This window comes from Salmo salar, chromosome 05 (genome assembly GCF_965601325.2).
Source record: "Salmo salar chromosome 05, fSalSal1, whole genome shotgun sequence".
NCBI classification, from domain to species: domain Eukaryota; kingdom Metazoa; phylum Chordata; class Actinopteri; order Salmoniformes; family Salmonidae; genus Salmo; species Salmo salar.
In genome coordinates this window covers 80,670,216-80,695,627 of record NC_138295.1, presented here as the reverse complement: position 1 = coordinate 80,695,627, position 25,412 = coordinate 80,670,216, and the positions used below count along the sequence as shown (strand labels likewise).

Here is a 25,412-nt window from a genome sequence, read left to right as displayed (position 1 = left end):
CTGCTGAGCAGGAGCTGAGTGCGCCCAGCCCCGGCGTCTCCACAGCACCTTGTGCGTCACAGCCCTCCAGCGGCCGTGTCCTCAGATGCAGTCCTGCCAACGCAGAGAGACACCATCGACGCTATCAACGAGGTTGCCAAGGAGTTGAAGTGCAGGCACGGCTTTGTTTCTGCGGGTGCTTCTCTGTAAAGCTGGGCCCACTACAGCACAGAGATCCAAGAGAACAGCTCTCGGCAATCCTAACCGGCTCATAAAGCACTCCTCATCATTGGCCAGTAAATCTTGCTGGTCTCTGAAAAGTCGCGCTCTCTGAATTCTTCCATTCGCCACATCTCCCAACAGTGCCAAAGCAGCTTTTGTGCGTCATTACGCATTGTAATTGCATGAGTTTTAATACCCACCCATTTGATAGTCAAAGCTACCCAATTGCGTAACACCTTCAGGCGTGGTAATTACCCTGATTGACAATGACAGGGCCATTATCACATTGACAGTTCCGCGCAACGAACATGTGATAATATATGAAACGGTGCACTCGTATCTGCCCGGCTATTGCATCGTAAACGTCGTAAATCAGTTATAACATAATTTGTCCTCCTGTTCACCTTAGTATTTATTAGAATACATTTCATAACATGCATGTATTGTTTAATAATTACAGATCCAATTAAATCTGATTCCCAATTAAACTGGACAACATGAGGGGTTCTTTTGCAAAAACATATCTCCGTTTGTATTTATCATACATCGTGTTTTTTTTTTGTGTGTGTGTGTGTGTGTGTGTGTGTGAACTCCAGGGAACTCTTTATATCATACGTGAGAGGTAATATTTTGATTTATTTTACACAATGGTATCAATTTCAAAGCGGTTCTCGAGTTTCATCCTTCTGCCATCGGAGTCGCAGTTTCTCCTTTCTCCAGTTTATGTGCGTACATATGGGCCATACAGTTTCTCCTTTCTCCAGTTTATGTGCGTACATATGGGCCATACAGTTTCTCCTTTCTCCAGTTTATGTGCGTACATATGGGCCAAAGTGTCCATGGAGGACCGCACATTCTCCTGTCAAATTAGTTTTTTATGAATCCCAAAGTTTGCTTAGAAAGTGACGTACGCTTTTTGTGCCTAGCAACGTTTGTAAATGAGGCCCCAGGAGAGTAGAGGACTCCTCTGGTGAACTAAGCACTATATTTAAGCAATAAGGCACAAGGAGGTGTGGCATATGGCCAATATACCACGGCTAAGAGCTGTTCTTATGCGCGACAACGCAGAGTGCCTGGATACAGCCCTTAGCCGTGGTATATTGGCCATATCCCACAACCACCAAGGTGCCTTATTGCTATTATAAACTGGTTACCAAAGTAACTCGAGCAGTGAAAATACATGTTTTATCATACCAGTGGTATATGGTCTGATATAACATGGCTGTCAGTCAATCAGCATTCAGGACTTGAACCAGTTTATAATCCTGTTTTAACCACTTTATACCACCAGGAGGCACTGTCACATCTACTGTATTTTTCTATTTAGAACTTAGAAGTCAGGATAAATCCAGTCTTCTTCTATTGGCTTTTTGATAAACCCTTTGAAATCTTGTTTGTTTTTCCTGGCCCAGTCAATAATTTCATCCTCAAAGCTTTCTGTGAATGGTCAAACACAGTTCACAGTTCAAACTAGACTGAACGATAACAGATCTACACAGAAAGACACAAGCAGAGATCCAGTACAAGCATAATCTTGTCTCTCTGGGTAGCTCGGTGTAATCTTCTTTCTGCCAAACTCATTGATGAGCCTAAACCCTGTCTTGGGTCTTAGTATATCTCAATGTGGTACTCACTTGATATCATTTACAATCGCTGTTCTGAAAGCTTTGTGGGATGATACCGGCAGCTATCGTTACTTGTGTTTATACAAGGAGTCTGACATATTACTGAAGTGTGGCATCTGCATTGTAGCCAGTAGGGGTGTGGTATTAAATAGCCTAGTCTCTGAGTTGCTATACAAGTAAGGCTCCATAGCTCAGTGGTTAGAGCACTGGTCTTGTAAACCAGGGGTCGCGAGTTCAATTCTCGCTGGGGCCTGACATATTTTGGCCACGCTGATTTGTGACCCTGAGGCCGGTAGCACCTGTTGACACACAGCAGCAGCCATTGGACTGTTGCTCTCTACAGTTAGCCAGCTAGCCCAGCCCCAGAAAATACGTTAGGAAGTCTCTTCTCTACCTCATCTCCCCATCTTGCTCCCAAGACAAAAAAGAACTGCATCCTAAAGAGAAAGTCATCTTTTAAAGCTGTCAAATCTCCTTACAGCAGGTGGTAGTACAGAGTGATTACAGAATGTGGCACAACTAGTTTGTTCAGTAAGGATGATAAGTATTTTGTTTTTTAAATAAATTAAAAACAGGTAACAATATGTTGAGTGTTGCGGTGTTATCTTACAGAGGGCAGATAAAACAAGTAGCAACACTATCATCATACAGCAACATGACAAACAGAAATATGATTTCAGACAGATCAAGGAGCAATCATCATAGGAAGGTCAAGTTATTCACTTGATTGTTTTTCCTGTAGCCAACTCAGGTCTGTGTAGACAGTAGCCAGCTCAAAAGCTCTGTGTAGACAGTAGCCAGCTCAAAAGGTCTGTGTAGACAGTAGCCAGCTCTAAAGCTCTGTGTAGACAGTAGCCAGCTCAAAAGGTCTGTGTAGACAGTAGCCAGCTCAAAAGGTCTGTGTAGACAGTAGCCAGCTCAAAAGGTCTGTGTAGACAGTAGCCAGCTCAAAAGGTCTGTGTAGACAGTAGCCAGCTCAAAAGGTCTGTGTAGACAGTAGCCAGCTCAAAAGGTCTGTGTAGACAGTAGCTAGCTCAAAAGGTCTGTGTAGACAGTAGCCAGCTCAAAAGGTCTGTGTAGACAGTAGCTAGCTCAAAAGGTCTGTGTAGACAGTAGCCAGCTCAAAAGGTCTGTGTAGACATCCCCATCATGACATCAGCCAGATTGGGAGTGATAGTCTCGACACTAGAGGCGCTTCCCTTGTTGTCGAAAGGGGGCCCAAGGTGTCCATTGGGTCCCTCTCTCTGTGACAGTCCCTGTTGGTCCCTCTCCCAGAGAGTCTCAGACACCTCCTAGACATTGTTCCCCCTAATGGTCAATGTCCCTCCCAGGCCAGGACAGCCACAGGCTGAACTCCCATCTCCCAGCAGGCCTTGCGGTCAGGGTACAATGCAGGTGGCCTTGCGTAGCGCCAGGTAACCGGTGACGGCGTCAGTGGGGAGCAGGCGCAGGAAGGAGAACTCCTCAGATGACGTGAACCTCAGCTTGGTCTGGGGGTCAGTGTAGTTCGCCTGACACATGGACACATAGCATAATGCAGAGTGAGTGTGTGTGTAGTTCACCTGACACATACAAAATGACAACAGCTCATAGGGTGTCTATAAACATGTGTGAAGACTGTGTGTGTGTGAAGACTGTGTGTGTGTATGTGTATGTGTGTGTGTGTGTGTGTGTGTGTGTGTGTGTGTGTGTGTGTGGGGAGAGAGAGAGAGAGTTACTCACAGGGAGTCCAGAGATGTCTGAGTATTTCTTGGCTGGCTTCAGGGAGGGAGGGGCATCGATGCTGTAGTCTGAACACAGCAGGCTCAAAGGTCAAACTCAGGCAATCAGAGAAAGCTCAGAAAGAATCAGGTCAGGTGTAACACTGCGCAGAGAAGCAGCTTATTGTTACACGGCCTTCTGTTAAAATCCCCAAAATGTGTATTCATTTTCACTGGAAACATCTTTCAAAGCAGAAACATTGACCCAAAACATCTTTCACACACAAAGTCAGACCCACTCACAATTGGGGTCATTGATCTTCCAGGGTAGAGTCCGTTCCACTGCCAGGATCTGTTTCAGGTTTTTCCAGGTCCGGTTCTTTTTTCCTGCTGCAGCTCCCCCTATCCCTGAATGCTGTAGAGTAAAAAGGGGGGAGAGACGAGTGAGGCGAAGACAAGTGAGGGAAAGACAGAAAATGCTCAATCAACCAGTTATCATTTCACAAGTGTCCCCCCCAGTCTGCTCACCACAAATATCGGGTCTTTGAAGGGCAGGGGTTTGGCTGCTGGTTCCGTTGTGGCTGGACCTACAGCGTCAGACACACCCACTGCCTTTCCCTCAGACACCGCCTCCACTGCAGTCACCTACAGGGTCAGTTTAGCAGAATACAACGTTTTGGAACGTTTAGATAGAAATATGCTATGTTTATACAACATGCCTCTCTGACATGGAAAATAAGTGATCACGTAGGCTCTATTCATGGCATTTCTATCTGCAACGTTGTTTGGCAACTGAACTTGGCCCAGGGGACAGCTCAGCTGTTACATAACTAGCTAGATCAACCAGTTTGGACAAAGTGCAGCCAGCATTACAACCATTATGTAATCTCCCTACTTTTCAAGTTTTTTGAGTGATCTTTGGTGTTTAGAAAAACAAAAGAGATTAGAGTTTTTGACTGCAGATCATAGTTTTCACTGGGACTGATCTGAAGATGATGAATACGAGGTTAAAAAGTGGTGAAGTGAGGCTTTAACCGGGCACCTTAGTCATTGACTGTTCTCTCTGCTACCTCAAGTCTAGGTCCAAAAGGCTTCTTAACAGCTTCTACCCCCAAGCCATAAGACTCCTGAACAGCTAATCAAAGGGCTACCCAGACCTCTCTTTTACGCTGCTGCTCTCTCTGTTTATTATCTATGCATAGTCACTTTACCTCTACCTACATGTACATATTACCTCAACTAACCGGTGCCCCCACACATTGACTCTGTACCGATACCCCCTGTATATTGTTACTTGATATGTATTTATTATTTTGATATTGTTATTTTACTGCTGCTGTTTAATTATTTGTTACTTTATTTTCAATTTTTTACTTAACTTCTTAAAGCATTGTTGGTTAAGGGCTTGTAAGTAATCATTTCACTGTAAGGTCTACACCTGTTGTATTCGGCGCATGTGACAAATACAATTTGATTTAACTGTATTTTTTGTTGGTCCCCTTACCAGGACCAACAAAATGATTGGTACTGTATCATCGAAATCAGATCAACATTTTAATTGGTCTGTCTATTCCTCTGCGTATGTAGTAGCTTTCTAGTTAGCTAGCTAACTAACTAACTAGCTAACTTCGGGGAAACTACCTGTGCTTGTGTCGGGTTTGCGATGGGCTGAAATTTCTTCTTCTTGCTGTTGTTCCCACTGGCCAGTACAGCAGGAGAGGTGGCGGTGTTAGCAGGTCTCTTCTTACCGCGGAGCCCGGCCAGGCTAGAAACCAACACCAACGTCTGAGTTTTACCTGCTGGCGAAGCCGCTACCCTGACGGCCCCTTCTACACCCGGGCTATGGTTCGGAGAAGCCATTTCTCTGTAAATGATTTACGCAAAAAAAGCTGTTAAAATGTTCATAAACACATGTTCTATTGTCATTGAAAATATTTTTCGCGTTCCGTACCTCGGTAATCACTTCCGGGTCAAAACTAATTCTAAGGGCCTTCTTCTTAAAGGTTTTATGGCAGACTACAACCTACTAGTGCTTTTTTGCCGCCACCTACTGTTTGGCTGTTTGTCAGCCTACTATTCTGCATTGTTAATTCATTGCGCTGTGAAGAATTTCCCTACCAACTAACCCAACACCCATTAAAACCTCACCACCACCACCACCACCACCACAGGACCCCATCTGATCCTACACCAGGCCAACAGCCTGGGAGGACAGGACACTATCACTAACAGCTTGTAACTCTTCTGCAGTACAATCAGGTCAGTGGATGCTGCTGAGGCGAGAACGTCCGGAACATAGCAAATGGAATGGCATCAAACACCTGGAAACCATGTGTTTAAAGTATTTGATACCATTCCACGGATTCCGCTTCAGTCATTACCACGAGCCCGTCCTCCCCAATTAAGGTGCCACCAACCTCCTGTGAATCAAGTACCCCCAAGATACTTATCTGCAGCTGCCAACAGAACATCTATCCTCTGTGATTTAGGTTCCATTCCTGTGGTACAGGAATGGAACGTACAGTTGAAGCTCATTTACTGTAGTCTTCTTCTACACAATTGTTTAACTCTAAAATGCTATTTGGAGAACAGTTAAAACAAACAAAAATGTCCCCCAGACATTATCACCACAATATTAGGTTTATGACTCAGTCTCATCATCCATAGCCTACATTGACTTAGCCTACTTGTGGCACAGTGCAATATGAAATAGATGCATAAAACACGCTAAGGCCGACTTCAAATACCGACATCAATGTGAAAGTAACCGGAGCATAAAACAGCTGACTGCGAACGCAAACTATGCCAGATAAATCCTACACATGCATTGAAATAAAATGCATGAATTACTTAGGCCTACAATCGACAAGGACGCATAAAGACAAACAAAATCGACCAAGGAATGAAGAAAAATCTACACATTAAGCCGGCGCCTGTGATTCAGCACCGCTGAATGGACAGCGCCTTGGTCAGGTCGACATAGTGGAGCTCCGTGGGGTGTGACTGAATAGACAGCGTCTCTGTCCAGTAGCCAACTAGAATTAGGCTATTCACTTTAGACATTTTCTGGGAACAGTTGAGTAGCCTACAACGCTTATATGAAAATCAGAATTACCACATAGATCTTTAGAAGTTGTAGGATCAATTGTAAATTGTAACATATGAAAAAGGTTGCAGACCCCCTGCTATAGGCTATATGAAGTCATGCTTGTGGAACGGAGCATACAGTGTACAATGACAGCTCCCACCAAATGTGTTGCTCTGCATTCAGAGATGTTCCTTATCATGTGTGCGCCCAGCTAATGTTTGTATTGGCCTGTCTGCATTATTCACCAGGGAAGGGAAACATTCTGCGAATACTGAAGCTTTGCATCAACAAGGTGTTTCTGAGAATATTAAAATGTGTCAACGAACGAACAAGGCGGCTTGGATCATATTGAAACATTTTGTATCAACAAGACTACTCTGAGAATACTAATACTGCAACATCATAGGCAACACGGAGGCGGCCCGCAAACATTTCCCCCCGGGCCAGCTTGTCTCCGTCTTATATTATTGTGTGGCCTACGCAGCATCTGGGTGTTCATTATATCCAACAAAAACAACCCCACATCTACACTATAGCTAAATAACTTAGTAATATTTCATTAAGTTTTGCCAGCAAGATTGATCTGTTAGAATATTCAGGAAGATGGTCAAGCAAGACTGATAGTTAGTGCTAAATACAGCTGCTAGAATCCTGACTAGAACCAAAAAATTTGATCATATTACTCCAGTGCTAGCCTCCCTACACTGGCTTCCTGTTAAGGCAAGGGCTGATTTCAAGGTTTTACTGCTAACCTACAAAGCATTACATGGGCTTGCTCCTACCTATCTTTCCAATTTGGTCCTGCCGTACATACCTACACGTACGCTACGGTCACAAGACGCAGGCCTCCTAATTGTCCCTAGAATTTCTAAGCAAACGGCTGGAGGTAGGGCTTTCTCCTATAGAGCTCCATTTTTATGGAATGGTCTGCCTACCAATGTGAGAGACGCAGACTCAGTCTCAACCTTTAAGTCTTTACTGAAGACTTATCTCTTCAGTAGGTCCTATGATTAAGTATAGTCTGGCCCAGGAGTGTGAAGGTGAACGGAAAGGCTGGAGCAACGAACCGCCCTTGCTGTCTCTGCCTTGCCGGTTCCCCTCTTTCCACTGGGATTCTCTGCCTCTAACCCTTTTACAGGGGCTGAGTCACTGGCCTACTGGTGTTCTTCCATGCCGTCCATGGGAGGGGTGCGTCACTTGAGTGGGTTGAGTCACTGACGTGGTCTTCCTGTCTGGGTTGCACTAGCCTACTGGGTGAATAAATTAAAATAACAATTAGCCGTACAGCTATCACAACTGATATTTTTTAAATAGCAACAAAACAGCTTTTGGTTTCGAATGGTCACCAAAAACGAGGGCTCCCCACCTCCCAATTCCCAATTAAATGAACCTCTGGCTATCAGATTACAACAAGGCTTACAAGGCCTAGTTCAAATGCCAACGTCAAATTCAAAGCAATTGGCGCACTGCCTAAACAGCTGACAGGCATAGCCAATGGCACTGTCTCTGCTTTCTAAAAGTGACAGAAAATGTACACAGGCTGGCAGCTGCTCTATTTTTGTATTTATTAATAGTTATTTTATTGTGATTTTTCAGGGGGTGCTGCAGCACCCCTACTTCCCGCGGCTATGCTCTGACTACTCTGATCCTGGCAACTTCAACCTGCCTCTCTCACCTGACATTTCCAATCGCCAGCACCATGGGTCCCCCAAAGTTTACACACACCACTTTTTTCACCGTTTCTACACATTCCTTTGTGTCATGTCCTCCTTCACACATCTAGGAATCTCCCTCCTACACACTGCTGCAACATGAGCTTAACATCTGAAAAACACTAGGGGGTTCTGCACAAAAGGTCTCAGAGGATAACTGACACATCCTAACTTTATCAGGTAAAGACTCTGCATCAAAACTGAGCAGGACAGACAAAGTCATCTGTCTTTCACCATGCTCTCCACCGGCTTAAGTCGCACCAAACGGCGGGCGTCATACACCGGGAATCTTCCATTTCAGTTGCTCCTTCTAAACACTTAATGCTACCCCAGTTATCACTCCTTTCAACGGCTCCAACCTTTCGGATGTGGAGGTGTCATAATACCCATAAAACCTAGCGGTCAAACACGGAAATTGTTCCAATTGTTATGTTTCACTATATTGGATCACTTCAATATATTGGTATCTGGTATCACTCCGCGGTGTCAAGGCTGGGGTCCGCACCTATATATAGACCCCATTGCCGCGACACGTTCTCTACATCATTTTTGGGGCGCATCTAGCACTGTAGAGGATTGGAGTCATCCATATAGCTCACATAACCGTGGTTACATACGTAACCTTCGTTATGTTTCGCTATATTGGATCACTCCAATATATTGGTATACCCGTACCAGATTAGTTGGTGCTAGAGGGACCTGGCCAGCCAGCGACGAAATCCCAGTGCGGGACCGAGACGCATAGGCCGTCAATGTGGAAGGGGGGTCCCGGCACAGTCCCCGGAAGGGGAGGCAATGCCCAGGGCCGTTGAATCAACCGCAGAGGGAGGTGCCACATTTAACCGATAGTACCTAGCAAAGGTGCAAGAGGAAGCCCAGCTGGCCACAGCACAGATCTCATCGAGGGGCACTCCTCTCAGTAGAGCCCAGGACGCAGTCACACCTCGTGTTGAATATGCCATTACAGAGCCCACCCAGATTTTAGAAACACTTAAAATAAGGACTGTATTTATATTTGACTCCACCGTCAAAGTAGACATCATGCAAGACTACAAATCCCTGCAAGCTCCTGCACGTCATCTCTAGGACGTCACCTTTGCTAACAGGTACATTTAAAGAAATGTAGCCAATTTACTCATTACTACATTTAGCTAACATTAGATAGTTAATCCAGAGATTCTTACCTTTGCCTCGATTCGGCAGTCTCGTCCAGATCTTGATGGTATTTGTAGTTCTTTATGATGGCCACATTATCAGCAAATTAACATTTCATTTGTTGGGGGTAAATACAGGAGAATATACTGAGAAAAGCTTGTCCGAGAGAGATTTGCATGGTTATTAAAACGTCATGCCAGCGAAGCATACACAAAACACAGTTCTTATTTTGTGTTTCTAAAATCTTCTATGGGAAAAATGAATGGTGAAAAAAATGATTAGAACCATTTCCCTGTTTTGTTGGTTTTATGGGTATTGTGACTCATAATGTGGTACTCTATTAGCATCTCCTTAACACAGGGGTAAAGTACTCCATTTATATTTCCGCAAACCTTCCAAGAGGTCTTCAAAATAAAAGTATTCTTCCTTTTTTTGTGTGAACCACTGGCAGACTAGAGGCTGTGTTGCGTATTGCTGCATTTTGCAGGTTGGAGTGCACATTTTGATCCACAAAAAATGGAGGAAAGGGAACTGTTAAATTTCACCACCATCTAACCCTGCACCTATACACTTGCTGCATTCAAAACAACTGTGAATTGGGAACTCTGAAATCTCCGACTTCAGACTTCGTTCAAGACAACTGGGAAGTTGGGGAAAAAACAATCTCAGCCTGGGAAAAATAGTTTTGAATGGTCCAAATCAGAATTCCAAGTCGGAAACTCAGGCATCTTTGAAGAGCTCCGACTTTCCGGCCTGAAGATCACTGACGTCATGATTTGACCTTCGAGTTCCCAGTTACCTTAAAAGCACCAACTATCCCCCCAACAAAGAACAACCCACCACCCCATCCCACTACTTTCACACTAAACGATCCTACATCAGGCCTGGGAGGATGGAACCCCTTCTTTCAAGACTCCATGTAGATCTTCTGCACTAAAATCTATCACACCCTAATATTTATCCCTGCTGCAACTACCACATCTGTCTTCTGTGATTTCCGCACCATCAGCGTAGAGCAGTTGATCACAATGGCTATAAATGCAAGAAATCCAACCTTACTAAAACTCATCCTCTCTGGATCTCTCTCTTCAGGCCTACTCACTGGGGGGCTCCCAGTCAAATCACTCACCCTTGGGCTCTTCCCCCCAACTCAAACTCTGGCAATCTCAACCCTTCTCTCTCTCACAGGGCACTTTGGATCCCCAGATGCATGGGAACATACAGTCCTTTGCAAAAGTATTCATCCCCCTTGGCGTTTTTTCTATTTTGATGCATTACAACCTGTAATTTAAATAGATTTTTATTTGGATTTCATGTAATGGACATACACAAAATAGTCCAAATGGGTGAAGTGAAATTAAAAAAATAACTTGTTTAAAAAATTCAAAGAAATGGAAAAGTGGTGCGTGCATATGTATTCACCCCCTTTACAATGAAGTCCCTAAATAAGATCTGGTGCAACCAATTACCCTCAGAAGTCACATAATTAGTTAAATAAGGTCCACCTGTATGCAATTTAAGTGTCACATGATCTGTCACATGATCTCAGTATATATACACCTGTTCTGAAAGGCCCCAGAGTCTGCAACACCACTAAGCAAGGGTAACCACCAAGCAAGCAGTACCATGAAGACCAAGGAGCTCTCCAAACAGGTCAGGGACAAAGTTGTGGAGAAGTACAGATCAGGGTTGGGTTATAAAAAAATATGTGAAACTTTGAACATTCCACTGAGCACCATTAAATCCATTATTAAAAAATGGAAAGAATATGGCACCACAACAAACCTGCCAAGAGAGGGCCGCCCACCAAAACTCACGGACCAGGCAAGGAGGGCATTAATCAGAGAGGCAACAAAGAGACCAAAGATAACCCTGAAGGAGCAGCAAAGCTCCACAGCGGAGATTGGAGTATCTGTTCATAGGACCACTTTAAGCTTTACACCCCCACAGAGCTGGGCTTTACGGAAGAGTGGCCAGAAAAAAGGCATTGCTTAAAGAAAAAAAATAAGCAAACACGTTTGGTGTTCGCCAAAAGGCATGTGGGAGACTCCCCAAACATATGGAAGAAGGTACTCTGGTCAGATGAGACTAAAATGTAGCTTTTTGGCGATCAAGGAAAACACTATGGCGCAAACCCAACACCTCTCATCACCCCGAGAACACCATCCCCACAGTGAAGCATGGTGGTGGCAGCATCATGCTGTGGGGATGTTTTTCATTGGCAGGGACTGGGAAACTGGTCAGAATTGAAGGAATGATGGATGGCGCTAAATACAGGGAAATTGTTGAGGGAAACCTGTTTCAGTCTTCCAGAGATTTGAGACTGGGATGGAGGTTCACCTTCCAGCAGGAAAATGACCCTAAGCATACTGCTAAAGCAACACTCAAGTGATTTAAGGGGAAACATTTAAATGCATTGGAATGGCCTGGTCAAAGCCCAGACCTCAATCCAATTGAGAATCTGTGGTATGACTTAAAGATTTCTGTACACCAGCGGAACCCATCCAACTTGAAGGAGCTGGGCAAAATTCCCAGTGGCTAGATGTGCCAAGCTAATAGATACATACCCCAAGAGACTTGCAGCTGTAATTGCTGCAAAAGGTGGCTATACAAAGTATAGTTATGCACACTCAAGTTTTCTGGTTTTTTTTTGTCTTATTTCTTATTTCTTTCACAAGATAGGAAAAATGCCAAGGGGGTGAATACTTTCGCAAGCCACTGTAGGACCTCACAGAATAACAACTATAACCTAACCTGATCAGGCAGAACCTCTATGTCAACGCTCAACAAGACAGACTGGGTATTCTCAGTCTCGCCATTACCACCGGGTTTACGTTTCACCAAACACCAGGAATATTATTTTTCATTTGATCCACCTCTACACTCAACGCTACCCCACTGATCACTCCTTTGAGCAGCGCCCTGCTCTGGAGAGCAAAGCACGACACCCCGACACGCGCAGCGCCAGCTGCCTGTGGGCGGAGGATGCACAAAAAATCTAAACAATTCCACTTCTCTAAACTTTCACAATGTAACCGCTCCCAATTTGTCTTTTACCCAGCCTGAAACAACGTACGGGTCGGGGACAAAGCAGGAATCCACTTTAAAAAAAAAAATCTCACTCCTACCAGTCCAAAATCCTCTCTGATAGGTTTCCCATGGCAAACGCTGGAAGTGTGTACCACAGCTGTCGCTGCAGGTACTTCACCCCGGTCGGTCTGGATCAACTTCAGAGCGCTCACTACTGCCAACAGACTCAAGGTTCTCAAGAGAGCAAGTAGATTTATAGGTCATTTTACTTGGTTTGTATTCAGGAGACGAAAGTACGCACTCGGGAGAGGAAGGTTTGTACTCCGGAGACGTTGGTTGGTATTTTGAGCAGAACATCCCAAATAACACAAATACACTTGATTGCTATAACTTATTTCAAACAGCTTATTGAGAAATGATCATGCAGATATACTAATGAGGAAAACAACATATCTCAATGGGCAAAAGTAACATTGTGTAATAAGACATTTGTCAGATTTGAACAATTTAATTTATTTCGGTCTTTCAAAAGTTTCTTCAAGTGCAGTTGCAAAAACCATCAAGCGATATGATGAAACTGGCTCTCGTGAGGACCGGCACAGGAAAGGAAGACCCAGAGTTACCTCTGTTGCAGAGGATAAGTTCATTAGAGTTACCAGCCTCAGAAATTTCAGCCCAAATAAATGCTTCACAGAGTTCAAGTAACAGACACATCTCAACATCAACTGTTCAGAGGAGACTGCGTGAATCAGGCCTTCAGGGTTAAATTGCTGCAAAGAAACCACTACTAAAGGACACCAATCATAATAAGAGACTTGCTTGGGCCAAGAAACATGAGCAATGGACATAAGACTGGTGGAAATCTGTTGTTTGGTCTGGAGTCCAAATTTGAGATTTTTGGTTCCAACCACCGTGTCTTTGTGAGACGCAGTGTAGGTGAATGGATGATCTCCACATGTGTAGTTCCCACCGTGAAGCATGGAGGAGGAGGTGTGATGGTGTGGGGGTGCTTTGCTGGTTAATAACTGTCTGTGATTTATTTAGAATGCTAGGCACACAACAGCATTCTGCAGTGATACGCCATCCCATCTGGTTTGACCTTAGTGGGACTATTATTTGTTTTTCAACAGGACAATGACCCTACATACCTCCAGGCTGGGTAAGGGCTATTTAACCAAGAAGGAGAGTGATGGAGGGCTGCATCAGATGACCTGGCCTCCACAGCCACCCACCCTCAACCCAATTGAGATGGTTTGGGATGAGTTGGACCGCAGAGTGAAGGAAAACCAGCCAACAAGTGCTCAGCATATTTGGGAACTCCTTCAAGACTGATGGGAAAAGTATTCCAGGTGAAGCTGGTTGAAAGAATGCCAAGAGTGTGCAAAGCTGCCATCAAGGCAAAGGGTGGCTAATTTGAAGAATCTACAATATAAAATATACTTTGATTTGTTTAACACTTTTTTGATTACTACATGATTCCATATGTGTTATTTCAACAGATGAATCATAAAATTCAAAAGGCACTCGCACATCTGAGCAATCTTATTGCAGGTGCATGGCAACAGTTGAAACAGGATGAAGGATAAAGGAAATCGCACACTGCTCTTGATAGTATCACTGATATTTAATAAGCTTACGTATCGGCCTAACGGCCTTCGTCAGAGATGAATCATGAAAAGGCCAGTGTTGAATATTGTGTTTTATCAATGTGAGTGGCAGAGGTGGTCTGGCAAATTAGGTGAGAGGTGGAGAGACAATCAGCACACTGTGCTGGCAGCTGTCTAAGAGTAAACAGCTCTGGTGGGAAATGTTTCCTACTGAAAATTAGATTCATTATTCCACCTGGCAGAGGGAGTGTGTCTGAAGGCAAACAATGTTGACGTGTTTGGTTATTTTTAATTATAAAGAGAGAGGGGAGCTATAATGCACTCCTCCAATAAAGCCCTAGTCTCTTTTTCACACACACATATACACTCCTCGGTTGGAGTTTAACACTAAAGCTGTGTGGTTTTGCATTACAAAGATGAACTGTGTTAGTCCATGTCTTGTCAGGCGTATGCTGTGCTGGTGATGTTCCATAGAACCCTCAGTGTTCTCTGGTAGTGTTCTCCCTCCTCTCCTGCCTCATGCAAAAACCATCAGCTCCTGAGAGGGGAGTAGGAATTACATTTGGGCTAAGCATTGGGCACCTGTATCCCATGAGTCAAAAACCTTGGTCCAGTCCACTTTTCAGGGCATATACAGTACAAGTGTAATTTGAAATGCCCGTGGAGAAGCCTATTGTAGAAATAGATGGATATTCACAGAAAACCACCATGTTATTCTGTTTGTTCCATTGTTGTTCCTTTAACGACAGTTTATTAGAGAAAATGCCATTCCTTTGCCACTTGTCAGCCGGTTATTGCCATGCAAAAGACTGCCGGTCTCACAGTAACTGACTGTTAATTAATTTAAACACATTTAGCAAACACATGATCTCCCCATATACAAGCTGCTGATGTCTGCTTTTGGAACATCTACATTTTAAAAAGTATAATAAATCAATTGAATATACAACAACACAATAAATCCATTCTTTATTTTAGGCAGGTCAAAAGAAACAGAAGGACAGAATATGAGTTGACCTATCTGGCTATGCGCCATGCCATAGGCTGTAGGCTTGTTCATTTAGCAGACAAGACATGCTTATAAGTGTAACCGATGTGAAATGGCTAGTTAGTTAGCAGTGGTGTGCGCTAATAGCGTTTCAATCGGTGACGTCACATGCTCTGCGACCTTAAGTAGTTATTCCCCTTGCTCTGCAAGGACCGCGGCTTTTGTGGTGCGATGGGTAACGATGCTTCGTGGGGTGTCAGTTGTTGATGTGCGCAGAGGGTCCCTGGTTCGAGCCCAGGTTGGGGCGAGGAGAGGGACGGAAGTTATACTGTTACATAAGTCCCATGCCATTATGTTAAATTATATGATTTTAAAGTAAGAACATTATAATTGAACTTAGCTGAATAAAATATTTAAAAAAAATTCCCATTCAGTGCACCTATGAAGTGGCTATGTTGACTATGTATCATTTGAAACAGGTCCTATATGCTAGTTATTTGGCAACTTTAGTTGTGAATGATACAAACCTTAGAATGTCTTACAAATCAAAAGGTGGTGCTCTGTTCTTTGCATCAGGCAGCACTAGCTGTTCTCTCCAGCTCTCATCAAGTGATAATTATTTCACCCATCGGACTATTTTTAATTTAATTTTGTCTTTACTAATATGTAAAATTAGTTTAGATTTAGAATGGCCCATTATCAAATGGGCAGGAACAGGGGCAAGAGGAAAACTATATATCATCTGTATGCACTCCAATAGCAAATGGAGGCTACAGGTTCATCCCATGTTGGGTAGGCTACACCGGTTATTTTGCCACGCAACAGGTGATATTGCGCACAAACTCTGTATGTCATGGGCTCTCCAACCCTGTTCCTGCAGCTACCCAGTGCTTCATTTGGGAAACCAAGTTAAATGTGTTCGGGAACATCATAGTAACATGTTTTCCCAACTAAACATATTTCATTGAACTGTTGACAGCCCCTCTCCGCGTGCTGGAGAAAGGAATGAAGGAGAGAGGGGAGGAGATGGAAATGCGTTGGTGAGATATTCTGTAGCTGAAGGTCATGTGTCAGCCTATTGATTATATAAAACATATTTAAAAAATGCCCTATTACTAGGCTATTCAAAATCATATAGAAATTCACTATAATGTAGTCTAACTCTGAATTTGTTTAATATAGACTAGACAAATTATGTACCATAGATATCTTAAATCATTTTTTTTTTCTGCCTTCTGTAATATGCGGCTAGGCTATGCATTGTATAACGGCACAATCCTTTCTTAAATTCAGGTTTTTATTTTATATAGGCCTATGCATAATTCTCTAATATTCAAATAGGGGTTTGAATGAATCATCACCTTAGAAAGCGCTGTCCATTTCGTTGTGTTAGGCTTTGAAACAACATCCACAACGATCATGTTTTCCACTCAGTTTCAACCTGTTGTTGAACTTCTTTCTTCAAATTGAGTTTTAAAAGCACATAGTGTTTTGGTGTGATTTTCCATTGCATTTGCATTGATGTCAGAGTGGTTGGAGGGACAGTAGAGCCCTGAGTACCAGGCCATTAGCGACCTGATGATCGTTAGCGAGTTGGGTTCTACTAACACATGTCCAGAGTGCATAAGAGGAGATCACACACACAGAACACACACACAGCACACACACACACACACACACACACACACACACACACACACACACACACACACACACACACACACACACACACACACACACACACACACACACGAACACACACACAAGCAAATGGTCCTATTAGTAACTCAGGGAGACTAAGGCCTGTCCCCATTCTACCCTGGTATAGAGTTTCTATCCACCTCTGTGACATGATATATGTCTTAGTGTTCGTGACCATCTGAAAACATTCGGTGAGGTTATTATCTAATCTTCTTTGCCACTGCCTTCAGGCAGCAGAGGAGTTCCTCAGGCAATACTAATGTCAATAATCCCCTTTCTACTGTACCTAACAGGTACCTGGGGTTAATGTGCCAACACGGTAAAGAACAGAGTCAGGGCTGTGGTTACTACTGTATAATGATGGTGTTTACTAAGGACCGTGGTACTGTACACGGTAAAGAACAGAGTCAGGGCTGTGGTTACTACTGTATAATGATGGTGTTTACTAAGGACCGTGGTACTGTACACGGTAAAGAACAGAGTCAGGGCTGTGGTTACTACTGTATAATGACGGTGTTTACTAAGGACCGTGGTACTGTACACGGTAAAGAACAGAGTCAGGGCTGTGGTTACTACTGTATAATGATGGTGTTTACTAAGGACCGTGGTACTGTACACGGTAAAGAACAGAGTCAGGGCTGTGGTTACTACTGTATAATGACGGTGTTTACTAAGGACCGTGGTACTGTACACGGTAAAGAACAGAGTCAGGGCTGTGGTTACTACTGTATAATGACGGTGTTTACTAAGGACCGTGGTACTGTACACGGTAAAGAACAGAGTCAGGGCTGTGGTTACTACTGTATAATGACGGTGTTTACTAAGGACCGTGGTACTGTACACGGTAAAGAACAGAGTCAGGGCTGTGGTTACTACTGTATAATGATGGTGTTTACTAAGGACCGTGGTACTGTACACGGTAAAGAACAGAGTCAGGGCTGTGGTTACTACTGTATAATGACGGTGTTTACTAAGGACCGTGGTACTGTACACGGTAAAGAACAGAGCCATGGCTGTGGTTACTACTGTATAATGACGGTGTTTATTAAGGACCGTGGTACTGTACACGGTAAAGAACAGAGTCAGGGCTGTGGTTACTACTGTATAATGATGGTGTTTACTAAGGACCGTGGTACTGTACACGGTAAAGAACAGAGCCAGGGCTGTGGTTACTACTGTATAATGACGGTGTTTACTAAGGACCGTGGTACTGTACACGGTAAAGAACAGAGTCAGGGCTGTGGTTACTACTGTATAATGACGGTGTTTACTAAGGACCGTGGTACTGTACACGGTAAAGAACAGAGTCAGGGCTGTGGTTACTACTGTATAATGATGGTGTTTACTAAGGACCGTGGTACTGTACACGGTAAAGAACAGAGCCAGGGCTGTGGTTACTACTGTATAATGATGGTGTTTACTAAGGACCGTGGTACTGTACACGGTAAAGAACAGAGTCAGGGCTGTGGTTACTACTGTATAATGACGGTGTTTACTAAGGACCGTGGTACTGTACACGGTAAAGAACAGAGTCAGGGCTGTGGTTACTACTGTATAATGATGGTGTTTACTAAGGACTGTGGTACTGTACACGGTAAAGAACAGAGTCAGGGCTGTGGTTACTACTGTATAATGATGGTGTTTACTAAGGACCGTGGTACTGTACACGGTAAAGAACAGAGTCAGGGCTGTGGTTACTACTGTATAATGATGGTGTTTACTAAGGACCGTGGTACTGTACACGGTAAAGAACAGAGTCAGGGCTGTGGTTACTACTGTATAATGATGGTGTTTACTAAGGACCGTGGTACTGTACACGGTAAAGAACAGAGTCAGGGCTGTGGTTACTACTGTATAATGACGGTGTTTACTAAGGACCGTGGTACTGTACACGGTAAAGAACAGAGCCAGGGCTGTGGTTACTACTGTATAATGACGGTGTTTACTAAGGACCGTGGTACTGTACACGGTAAAGAACAGAGCCAGGGCTGTGGTTACTACTGTATAATGACGGTGTTTACTAAGGACCGTGGTACTGTACACGGTAAAGAACAGAGTCAGGGCTGTGGTTACTACTGTGTAATGACGGTGTTTACTAAGGACCGTGGTACTGTACACGGTAAAGAACAGAGTCAGGGCTGTGGTTACTACTGTATAATGACGGTGTTTACTAAGGACCGTGGTACTGTACACGGTAAAGAACAGAGTCGGCTGTGGTTACTACTGTGTAATGATGGTGTTTACTAAGGACCGTGGTACTGTACACGGTAAAGAACAGAGCCAGGGCTGTGGTTACTACTGTATAATGATGGTGTTTACTAAGGACCGTGGTACTGTACACGGTAAAGAACAGAGTCAGGGCTGTGGTTACTACTGTATAATGATGGTGTTTACTAAGGACCGTGGTACTGTACACGGTAAAGAACAGAGTCAGGGCTGTGGTTACTACTGTATAATGACGGTGTTTACTAAGGACTGTGGTACTGTACACGGTAAAGAACAGAGTCAGGGCTGTGGTTACTACTGTATAATGACGGTGTTTACTAAGGACCGTGGTACTGTACACGGTAAAGAACAGAGTCAGGGCTGTGGTTACTACTGTATAATGATGGTGTTTACTAAGGACCGTGGTACTGTACACGGTAAAGAACAGAGTCAGGGCTGTGGTTACTACTGTATAATGATGGTGTTTACTAAGGACCGTGGTACTGTACACGGTAAAGAACAGAGTCAGGGCTGTGGTCACAAACATCTGTTACAGAGACTTGCCTGCAGGGGAGCCATCAGCTCACAGCAGCTCCCCCAGAGAAAGACCTGTCAGCATCCAGACGTCAACACAGGATGAAGATAATATAATAATACATAATATATACATATTATAACATATACATGCCATTTATATAGGCCAGATGTGCAGTAGGTTTGTGTGTGTGAATGTGTGTGCACAACAGTGTTGCCTGTTGTGTATCTGTGAAGGAAGGAATCTGTTGAGACAGAGGAAGCCTCTGACATCGCATCCATATTACATCACCAGCTGGATGCTGCTACATGCTACACATAAATAAGGCATTGCTGGAGACTCTGGTGTAAACAGGCATCGATGTTTTATAAACAAGGTTAAACTGTGAGCTGTATTTGTGGTGCACTGGACCCCCCAGCTTCCCTGTCTTTAACGGACACATCAACTGTCAGATAACTGACTTCAAGAGACTTTTACATCAGAGCCATCTTGTTTCTATTCAGTGAGACCAATAAGCACTATGAGACTATGAGACTCACCCAGGTGAGGTGAAATAGACGTTGTACATACATTTATGGGTGTGATGATGTGAATTTTTGTAATCAACAAATGTTGTATCAAGATGTAATATTTAGTCAAAGGATAGATAGATTGCTGTCTCTGCCTGGCCGGTTTCCCCTCTTTCCACTGGGATTCTCTGCCTCTACCCCTATTACGGGGGCTGAGTCACTGGCTTACTGGTGTTCTTCCATGCCGTCCCTGGGAGGGGTGCGTCACCTGAGTGGGTTGAGTCACTGACGTGGTCTTCCTGTCTGGGTTGGTGCCCCCCTTGGGCTGTGCCGTGGCGGAGATCTTTGTGGGCTATACTCGGCCTTGTCCCGGGATGGTATGTTGGTGGTTGGAGATATCCCTCCAGTGGTGTGGAGGCTGTGCTTTGGCAAAGTGGGTGGGGTTATATCCTACCTGTTTGGCCCTGTCCGGGAGTTTCATCGGATGGGGCCACAGTGTCTCCTGACACCTCCTGTCTCAGCCTCCAGTATTTATGCTGCAGTAGTTTATGTGTCGGGGGGCTAGGGTCAGTCTGTCACATCTGGAGTATTTCTCTTGTCTTTTCCGGTGTCCTGTGTGAATTTAAATATGCTCTCTCTAATTCTCTCTTTCTCTTTCTTTCTTTCTCTCTCTCGGAGGACCTGAGCCCTAGGACCATGCCTCAGGACTACCTGGCTTGATGACTACTTGCTGTCCCCAGTTCACCTGGCCGTGCTGCTGCTCCAGTTCCAACTGTTCTGCCTGCAGCTATGGAACCCTGACCTGTTCACCGGACGTGCTACCTGTCCCAGACCTGTTGTCCCAGACCTGCTGGAACCCTGACCTATTCACTGGACGTGCTACCTATCCCAGACCTGCTGTTTTAAACTCTCTAGAGACAGCAGGAGCGGTAGAGATACTCTCAAAGATCCGCTATGAAAAAGCCAACTGACACTTACTCTTGTGTTACTGACTTGTTGCACCCTCGACAACTACTATGATTATTATTATTTGACAATGCTGGTCATTTATGAACATTTGAACATCTAGGCCATGTGCTGTTATAATCTCCACCCGGCACAGTCAGAAGAGGACTGGCCACCCCTCATAGCCTGGTTCCTCTCTAGGTTTCTTCCTAGGTTTTGGCCTTTCTAGGGAGTTTTTCCTAGCCACCGTGCTTCTACACCTGCATTGCTTGCTGTTTGGGGTTTTAGGCTGGGTTTCTGTACAGCACTTTGAGATATCAGCTGATGTAAGATAAATACATTTGATTTGATTTGATTTGAATTTGTATGTTTAAGATAATGACTAAAGTATTCCACCCTGAAACTGTAATGTGTTAGAATCATAAGAATATAGTCTGATGATGTGTGTAGCTTGGTTAGAATTATAACTAGGGCATTGTATTCTTTTGTAGCTATGCAAGCAGGGTGCAACTGTGAGACGAGATAACTATGTATGGGGGTAATGGGAAAAATACTGCCTGACTAAGCAGGGCCTATGATAAGAAACTTGTGTGTGTGTGTGTGTGTGTGTGTGTGTGTGGTGTGTATAAAAGACTTGCTCTGCACTAGGGGGCAGAGCGCTCTCTGAATAAAGGACTGATCTATTGCAGAATCTGAGACTTTGTCTACTTCTTTATTAACTGAAGCCTTACAACCTTCGGGAAGTAGACAAAGCTTTGAGTAGTTGTTGAATTCAACCATTGAGATAGAAAATTATCGTGACAGAGACCAATAAGCACTATGAGACCAATAAGCAATATGAGACCAATAAGCAATATGAGACCAATAAGCACTATGAGACCAATGAGCACTATGAGACCAATAAGCACTATGAGACCAATAAGCACTATGAGACCAATAAGCAATATGAGACCAATAAGCACTATGAGACCAATAAGCACTATGAGACCAATAAGCACTATGAGACCAATAAGCACTATGAGACCAATAAGCACTATGAGACCAATGAGCACTATGAGACCAATGAGCACTATGAGACCAATAAGCACTATGAGACCAATAAGCACTATGAGACCAATAAGCAATATGAGACCAATAAGCACTATGAGACCAATAAGCACTATGAGACCAATAAGCACTATGAGACCAATAAGCACTATGAGACCAATGAGCACTATGAGACCAATAAGCACTATGAGACCAATAAGCACTATGAGACCAATAAGCACTATGAGACCAATAAGCACTATGAGACCAATGAGCACTATGAGACCAATGAGCACTATGAGACCAATAAGCACTATGAGATCAATGAGCAATATGAGACCAATAAGCACTATGAGACCAATAAGCACTATGAGACCAATAAGCACTATGAGACCAATAAGCACTATGAGACCAATAAGCACTATGAGACCAATAAGCAATATGAGACCAATAAGCACTATGAGACCAATAAGCAATATGAGACCAATAAGCACTATGAGACCAATAAGCACTATGAGACCAATAAGCACTATGAGACCAATAAGCACTATGAGACCAATAAGCAATATGAGACCAATAAGCACTATGAGACCAATAAGCACTATGAGACCAATAAGCACTATGAGACCAATAAGCACTATGAGACCAATAAGCAATATGAGACCAATAAGCACTATGAGACCAATAAGCACTATGAGACCAATAAGCACTATGAGACCAATAAGCACTATGAGACCAATAAGCACTATGAGGCCAATAAGCAATATGAGACCAATAAGCACTATGAGACCAATAAGCACTATGAGGCCAATAAGCCTGTGAGGAAAACAAGTTAGATGACTGTAAATTGCTCTGGATAATAGTGTCTGGATTATAATAAGAAATAAGGTAGTGTGAGGAGACTGTCTGTACTATTATATGCACAACTGTCTGTACTAAACCCTTACTTGAGTTCTCAGTGTTCATAATCAATCCAATTTGTAACACACTAGTGGTCTCACTATGAACCTAAAATAGTAGAAGAGCATCATTTTATGTTGTATTAGTGAGAGATAGCTCCCCTCCAGGAGTTTATGGTGTGCAGTGGGAGTAAGTCAGAGCTATGTTGAAGGAAGACAATTTGCATTCATTCTGCCTGGACTCCATTCAGTTACACCAGAGCAGGCCTGTTATGAGAATGGGGATTTGTGTCTGTGCAAGAGTACCCAGGCAACAACATATACAGAGCCTTAGGAAAGTATTCAGACCCGTTGACTTTATCCACATTTTGTTACGTTACAGCCTTATTCTAAAATTGATAAAATTGTATTTTTTCCTCATCAATCTACACATAATACCCCATAATGCCAAAGCAAAAATAGGTTTTTAGCCATGTTTTGCAAATGTATTACAAATATAAAACTGAAATATCACATTTACGTAAGTACTCAGACCCTATACTCAAAACTTTGTTGAAGCACCTTTGGCAGTGATTACAGCCTCGAGTCTTCATGGGTATGACGCTACATGCTTGGCACACCTGTATTTGGGGAGTTTCTCCCATTCTTCACGGCAGATCTTCTCAAGTTCTGTCAGGTTGGATGGGGAGCGTTGCTGCACAGCTATGTTAAGGTCTCTCCAGAGATGTTTGATCGGGTTCAAGTCCGGGCTCTGGCTTGGCCACTCAAGGACATTCAGAGACTTGTCCCAAAGCCACTCCTGCGTTGTCTTGGCTGTGTGCTTAGGGTTGTTGTCCTGTTGGAAGGTGAACCTTCATCCCAGTTGGAGGTCCTGAGAGCTCTGGAGCAGGTTTTTATCAAGGATCTCTCTGTACTTTGCTCCGTTCACCTTTGCCTTGATCTTGACTAGTCTCCCAGTCCTTTCTGCTGAAAATCATCCCCATAGCATGATGCTGCCACCACCATGCTTCACTTTATGGATGGTGCCAGGTTTCTTCCAGATGTGACACTTGGCAATCAGGCTAAAGAGTTCCATCTTGGTTTCATCAGACCAGAGAATCTTATTTCTCATGGTTTGAGTCTTTAGGTGCCTTTTTGCAAACTCCAAGCGGGTTTTCATGTGATTTTTACTGAGGAGTGGCTTCCATCTAGCCACTCTACCATAAATGCCTGGGCGTCCTTCTGGAAGTTCCTCCCATCTCCACAGAGGAACTCTGGAGCTCTGTCAGAGTGACCATCGGGTTCTTGGTCACCTCCCTGACCAAGGCCCTGGGCGGCCAACTCTAGGAAGTGTCTTGGTGGTTCCAAACTTCTTCATTTAAAAAATAATGTATTTATTTATTTATTTATTTTATTTCAACTTAATTTAACCAGGTAGGCCAGTTGTGAACACGTTCTCACTTACAACTGCGACCTGGCCAAGATAAAGCAAAGCAGTGCGACACAAACAACACAGAGTTACACATGGAATAAACAAATGTACAGTCAATAACACAATAGAAAAGTCTATATACAGTGTGTGCAAATGTAGTAAGATTAGGGAGGTAAGGCAATAAATAGGCCATAGTGGTGAAATAATTACAATTTAGCAATTAAAAACTGGAGTGATAGATCTGCAGAAGATGAATGTGCAAGTAGAGATACTGGGGTGCAAAGGAGCAAATAAAGAAATAACAATATGGGGATGAGGTAGTTGGGTGGGCTATTTACAGATGGCATGTGTATTGGTGCAATGATCGGTAAGCTGCTCTGACAGCTGATACTTAAAGTTAGTGAGGGAGATATAAGACTCCAGCTTCAGTGATTTTGCAATTCGTTCCAGTCATTGGCAGCAGAGAACTGGAAAGGCAGTTGGCTTTGGGGATGACCAGTGAAATATACTTGCTGGAGAACGTGCTACGGGTGGGTGTGGCTATGGTGACCAGTGAGCTGAGATAAGGCGGGGCTTTACCTAGCAAAGACTTATAGATGACCTGGAGCCAGTGGGTTTGGCGACGAATATGAAGCGATGCCAGCCAACAAGAGCATACAGGTCGCAGTGGTTGGTTGTATATGGGACTTTGGTGACAAAACGGATGGCACTGTGATAGACTGCATCCAATTTGCTGAGTAGAGTGTTGGAGGCTATTTTGTAAATTACATCACCGAAGATAAGGATCGGTAGGATAGTCCATTTTACGAGGGTATGTTTGGCAGCATGAGTGAAGGATGCTTTGTTGCAAAATAGGAAGCCGATTCTAGATTTAATTTTGGATTGGAGATGCTTAATGTGAGTCTGGAAGGAGAGTTTACAGTCTAACCAGACACCTAGATATTTGTAGTTGTTCACATATTCTAAGTCAGAACCGTCCAGAGTAGTGATGCTAGACGGGCGGGCGGGTGCGGGCAGTGATCAGTTGAAGAGCATGCATTTAGTTTTACTTGCATTTAAGAGCAGTTGGAGACCA

General features: G+C 43.7%; 1 protein-coding gene, 1 long non-coding RNA gene and 1 other non-coding gene across 3 annotated transcripts; 2 read left to right on the top strand and 1 right to left on the bottom strand.

Annotated features, from left to right (window-relative positions):
- Positions 1 to 817: 817 nt before the first annotated feature.
- LOC106574865 (INO80 complex subunit C) lies at positions 818 to 5,463 on the bottom strand. Its single transcript, XM_014150986.3, has 5 exons — positions 5,168 to 5,463; positions 4,055 to 4,171; positions 3,830 to 3,941; positions 3,549 to 3,616; positions 818 to 3,337 (listed from the first exon to the last, which is right to left on the bottom strand). The coding sequence occupies exons 1-5, from the start codon at positions 5,384 to 5,386 to the stop codon at positions 3,206 to 3,208; spliced, it is 648 nt and encodes a 215-aa protein (XP_014006461.1). The 5' UTR covers positions 5,387 to 5,463; the 3' UTR covers positions 818 to 3,205.
- On the top strand, positions 2,007 to 2,079 carry trnat-ugu (transfer RNA threonine (anticodon UGU)). Its single transcript has one exon. It is a non-coding gene; the product is annotated as a tRNA-Thr (tRNA).
- Positions 5,464 to 9,184: 3,721 nt separating the features above from the next.
- Positions 9,185 to 16,869, top strand: LOC145879578 (uncharacterized). Its single transcript, XR_014392428.1, has 2 exons — positions 9,185 to 9,432; positions 13,642 to 16,869. It is a non-coding gene; the product is annotated as an uncharacterized LOC145879578 (long non-coding RNA).
- Positions 16,870 to 25,412: the final 8,543 nt, after the last annotated feature.